Genomic DNA, 5000 nt, shown 5'->3' with positions numbered 1-5000 from the left:
AGATATGACTATGGAGGGATGTCTCTTTGTTTGTTAGCATTTATTTTTTGTTTATTTGTTTTGTTTAGTTGCTCCACCTTGTTGTGTTGAGCTCTTTCCTTAAAAAAAAAAGAGTTTAACAAAATATAATTCATCTATTTTTTTATTTATGTATATGTATAGAATTATATATATATATAATTATTTAACAAAATTAATATATAAGATTATGAAAAATCCCATCTAAATTTGACAAGAATAAGACCATTTACATAGAAATGGTTTTCATGGATAATAAGGTAAGTTTATTATTTTTTATGATTCTTTTAAGTAATACTAGGTCCATTTTATAAATATTTTTTGTTCATATTTTAAACTTATTTGATAAGTAAACCCTTGCACGAATCAAAGACGGTGCGATTTTATAGATTTACAAGTGCTAATAACCTTTATATTTAATTTGTTTTATAGTGTGATAATAGCCAATATATTTGTTAGTGGATTTAGCTATTACTATATTATTTATTATCACATTCAGTATATATGTCTGATTTATTGAAAAAAGTAGATTATTAAAACCGATTAATAATTATTTTAGAGTTAATCCAATTAACACTAGATTAAAAAAAACAAACAATGCATAGCATGTTACTTTTTTATTAATCAAATTATTATAATTCAAAAGAATTTAAAAAAATAATTTAAAATTATAATTTCAATCTTATCACGTACATGACATGGGTAATTACACTTGTATCGTACTAAATATTGGTTTGGTAGTATTAGATAAAATTAATCTAAAAATAAATTTTAATAAACACAAACATTATAATTATGTTTAGTAAAATAACTTTTAAAATAAAAAAATATTATAGTAAACATAAATATATTAAATTTAAAATTTAATCAATATATAAAATTATATTAGAGCTTTTAATTTTAATAAACATAAACTAATTTTAAAAATTTTTACTTTAGGTGCTTTTAAAAATATCTCTATCTTTTAAATATTTCAAGGACAAGCATATAATTTTTTTCAATTTACCAAATATAAAATAAGGAAAAGTCTAGGAAGCAATGAATTTTGTTGCTGGCCTGCTAGTATCGCTCATAAAATAAAATACTTGTACTTCTAAAACACAAACATCTATCGAAAAAACTTTATCAAACCAAGATCACTCTTTTGTTTAGCAAAATCCAGAGAAACAAACACTTTAAAAAAGTAGTCACGCACGAGCTACGTACATTTGTGACTTGAAAACAAATCTTGTAATATTCCTATACACCCAACACAAGCAAGCTGATCTCCTCCGTCGTCCTATGTATATCTTTCTTTCTCTCATTTACACAAAAAAGAAGTGTGTATATATAAAATATATATAAGCTTGGACCCTCTTGTACGTATGTATGTAATTAGCAGTAATCACGGATTCGGATTAGCAGCAAAGTATGCCAAAACCCCAACAAATGGAGCATTAATATATGTGGTAGGCTCGGACTTCCTAAAATCAGCCCTATCATCCACATATACGTCATCTTGTCCTGGTCCTCCCACAACAGCTCCAACAAGAACATTCGGGTTAGGACCCGTCGAGTTAAAATAGGTTGAACCCTCTTTGCAAGCAATCACCTGAGGATGATCCTTGACAGAGGGCAAAGAAGAGCCGCGATGATGGATTCTCTGTGGATAATTGCTGCCGTACCCAATCATGTACGATAGCCTCATTGGATTATCCCCCAGGATGTAATCAACTTGTTTCTTTGCTTGCTGGCGAAGTGTCTGGGCACTAACATAAACGTTGCCGCAGTTTATGGCTTGAGAGGTGCGAGAGAGGTAGTTAGCATAAACCAATTCAAGGAAAGCGATTGAAGTTGCGTGCTGTAAGTTGCTGCCACCTGGCCTGTATATCAGTCCACCGGGGGAGTACTCTATGTGAGAGCTTGCTGCTGTTTCTGGTATCAATGTGCACAGAAAGCTCTCTGCTGAGGCCTTGTATGATTCTAGAGAATATACGTTTCCTTCTACCACTTCCTGGTGAACCAACAAAATTATATATTGTATAACAAACCATATTACACAAGTTGCGTGATCTGGTGGCTTTTAATTAATTAAATACCTTGGAGACAAGAACGTTGAGCCCAGCATGCTTGTTGTCCCAACCGAACTCGTTGATATTATCCTCAGCACCAAGCGTTTTGCCATTGCTTTGAATGTAGTTCAGGAAATTATCGTCCTTCGTGGCCCTCCTTAGCCATGCGGCTCCCCATAACAATTCGTCCTGTATGTTATCATGCATCATGGCAAAATTGTTAATAATAAGGCCAATTTTATAGTGCCTATCAAATTGGTATCTAATTTTTATTACTTCTTAAATTAAATATTGATTCTTAATTTTTTTGACTCTTTCATACACCATAACAATCATCTAATAACAAATGATGGAGACATGTGTCAGTCAAATTTTAAGTAATATGCCGATTATACACCAATTGAAAGTTGCCATCACAGTACGATAATAATATAGAACAGGACAAATTCCATTCTTAAACATATTAGTATTTTTAGTATAGTGAATATATAGCTTTTAATTTAAAAAACATGGCAATTCATATTTTTTATTACTAGGCTTTAGTATGTTTCTGCAGCTAGCAATATGGTTGTCCATTTAACCCTTTAATTTCATTGTCTTGAGAGGTGTATAGTATAAGTTTACCTGATAGCCATCAAAGTCGCAATAAAATGGACAGACACCACCCTTAACATCAGAATTGTCACTGTAGGCACCCCTATAGTTATCCGCAAGCTGAAAGGCCTTAACGGCATTTCGCAGCAATGTCTCTGAATAACCGGGATCAGATGACCGGAACACCATCGATGAAGCTGCCAGTGCCGCCGCAGTTTCCCCGGCAACATCAGAAGCCGGGTTTGGTGCGTCAACAGCATACACGGCCCTGGATGTGTCCATGTCTTCTGGCCTCTCCCAACAGTTGTGGTCTGAGATTGGGTCACCCACCTAAGAAGTGTGTACAATATATATTAATTAGTATATACTATGCAACCAAATTAATTAATATATTTAAGTCTACCGCAAAGTAGTAACGATGAATACATGCATCAGTGCCATCCTTGGCGCGTAGTTGGTGTTTAATTTGTACATATTCTTTCATATTAAGAATCCAAAGGGATGTGATCAAAAATAAAATTTGAGATTCACAAGGGGACAGTTGCAACCCTGTGCCAATTCACGGACTTTGAGGATCCAAAGTGGTCCACTCCTCCACTTGTGGGTGAAAGTGAAACCATTTACCATTGCAAGTTTGGAACCGTCAATAATAATAATAATAATAATAATAATAATAATAATAATAATAATAATAATATGTTTTCTGTAATTTTAATCTTTTATTAATGGAGAAAGTCTGGAGTCCACCTCTGTTTCCCAGGCTTGAATTGTAATAAAATTCACAGAATCAAATGGCATTGGAAGAAGAAAAAATCCGTTGAAAAACATTACGTCTAAACTTATATGGGGACTTTGATGAACTCTTAAGTATGATACTCGCTTAAGCGCGTGATCAAATGATGTACTCATTCAATTTGTAACGAAAACTTATCAAGTGCGAAAATATAATATAACATCTCACCAAAAAAAAAAGTGCGAAAATATAATAAATGTACTCATTCAAATTATATAATCATTCAATAGTAGAAGAATGGAAAGGGAAAATGCTTGAGATAATTTAAATAACGAAAGACAACTGCCATCCCCCATGAGAAATTAAAAAGAAAAGAAACGGTTATGAATTACCTGAACGAAAATGCGGTTGGGCTGGGAAACGGTCTTGAGCAAATAATCAGTGGCCCAGCGGATTGCAACTCTGGCATTTCTGAGCTCCTCTGGTGGCATCATCTCCCCAAATTCAACGACGCTCCACGACAGCATTGTCGTCGTGAATGCCATCGGAAACCCGAACTTCACGTTGTCGCCGGCGTCGTAATAACCCCCGGTGAGGTCCACGTTGTGGGTCCAGCCATCACTGAGGCCCGAATGGGCTCGCCACTTGAGTCTCTGATCCTCTGGCAGGAAGCCCGAACGCTGTCCCTCGAAGAACAGGATGGCCTTCGACAATGCGTCCACGTAGTCGTGGGCCCATGCCCGTTGGCCTCTCCCGATGAGAACCAGGAGAAGACACAACGACGGAACCACATTTCGGAGGCTCAAATTGGGCGCCATTATTTCTCTTTCTCTCTCTTTTTGTGTGTGATGGTTGGGGTTATATAAATGTAACTGTGTAACTGTCTAAGTGTGTGCGCGCGTGACGGGTGGTGGTTATTGGTGCTATAAGCGGGTCTTATTTATAACAAAGAGTTGAGTTAGTGTGTGTCACGGGCTGTGAGAATTGAAAGCGAAGTTTGAGTTTGAGTTTGACAGACAGCAAGCACAACTGCACAGTAACTGTTGCTAATTCACTTCTCTCTTTTCTCTTTTCTCTTTTTTCTTTGCTGTTCAGAGGGAAGTGTTGTAGTTTAATGTGTGATGCCAATGGTTGAAACTCGAAAGCGCCGACAGTTAAAAAAGCTGGGAAGTAGTGTCAGTGAGGTCACATGCGTAATTCGTAAACACAACATAATGCTTAGCTTCCCCCATGAGACTTGAGTAAGAGAAAAAAAAGGTCACTCTTGTGCCTATGGGTCCTATTCTATTCTTTTTTCCACTTTTTATATCAAATGTGACGGCAATTCTTAATTCTTGAGATCATTTTGGCCTTGAATTAGGGTTGTTTAATTCTGATACGCTATCAAAATTGATCCTATATATTTGGGCCTGAAGGAACTTTATTAATTCTTAATAAAATTTTGATTAGTTTCCTATATGTTCGATGGAATCTGTGTTTTACGAGCCTAATTTTTAGAGTTGAATTAGTCTTGTCATATCGTTTTTGTCCTCAACGTTTGGAATAAATCCTATTTGTGTTTCTAATGTTTAAATCGTCATATTTGTATCTTAACGTTTATAAAG

At 35.2% G+C, this 5000-nt stretch overlaps 1 protein-coding gene across 1 annotated transcript; it reads right to left on the bottom strand.

Annotated features, from left to right (window-relative positions):
- Positions 1 to 1139: 1139 nt before the first annotated feature.
- On the bottom strand, positions 1140 to 4668 carry LOC112706478 (endoglucanase 24). Its single transcript, XM_025757786.3, has 4 exons — positions 3789 to 4668; positions 2694 to 2993; positions 2097 to 2258; positions 1140 to 2011 (listed from the first exon to the last, which is right to left on the bottom strand). The coding sequence occupies exons 1-4, from the start codon at positions 4212 to 4214 to the stop codon at positions 1403 to 1405; spliced, it is 1497 nt and encodes a 498-aa protein (XP_025613571.1). The 5' UTR covers positions 4215 to 4668; the 3' UTR covers positions 1140 to 1402.
- Positions 4669 to 5000: the final 332 nt, after the last annotated feature.

The sequence above is a fragment of the Arachis hypogaea genome, chromosome 8 (assembly GCF_003086295.3).
Source record: "Arachis hypogaea cultivar Tifrunner chromosome 8, arahy.Tifrunner.gnm2.J5K5, whole genome shotgun sequence".
Classification (NCBI taxonomy): domain Eukaryota; kingdom Viridiplantae; phylum Streptophyta; class Magnoliopsida; order Fabales; family Fabaceae; genus Arachis; species Arachis hypogaea.
This window is presented reverse-complemented; position numbering and strand designations above follow the sequence as displayed.

What these genes read in the sequence shown, in the direction of transcription:
- LOC112706478 (XM_025757786.3), bottom strand. Translation starts at nt 4,214, where the DNA reads ATGGCGCCCAATTTGAGCCTCCGAAATGTGGTTCCGTCGTTGTGTCTT. An exon ending in CCAACCGCATTTTCGTTCAG is followed by an intron (nt 2,994 to 3,788) that starts GTAATTCATAAC and finishes CACACTTCTTAG; the next exon opens with GTGGGTGACCCAATCTCAGA. An exon ending in GCGACTTTGATGGCTATCAG is followed by an intron (nt 2,259 to 2,693) that starts GTAAACTTATAC and finishes GATAACATACAG; the next exon opens with GACGAATTGTTATGGGGAGC.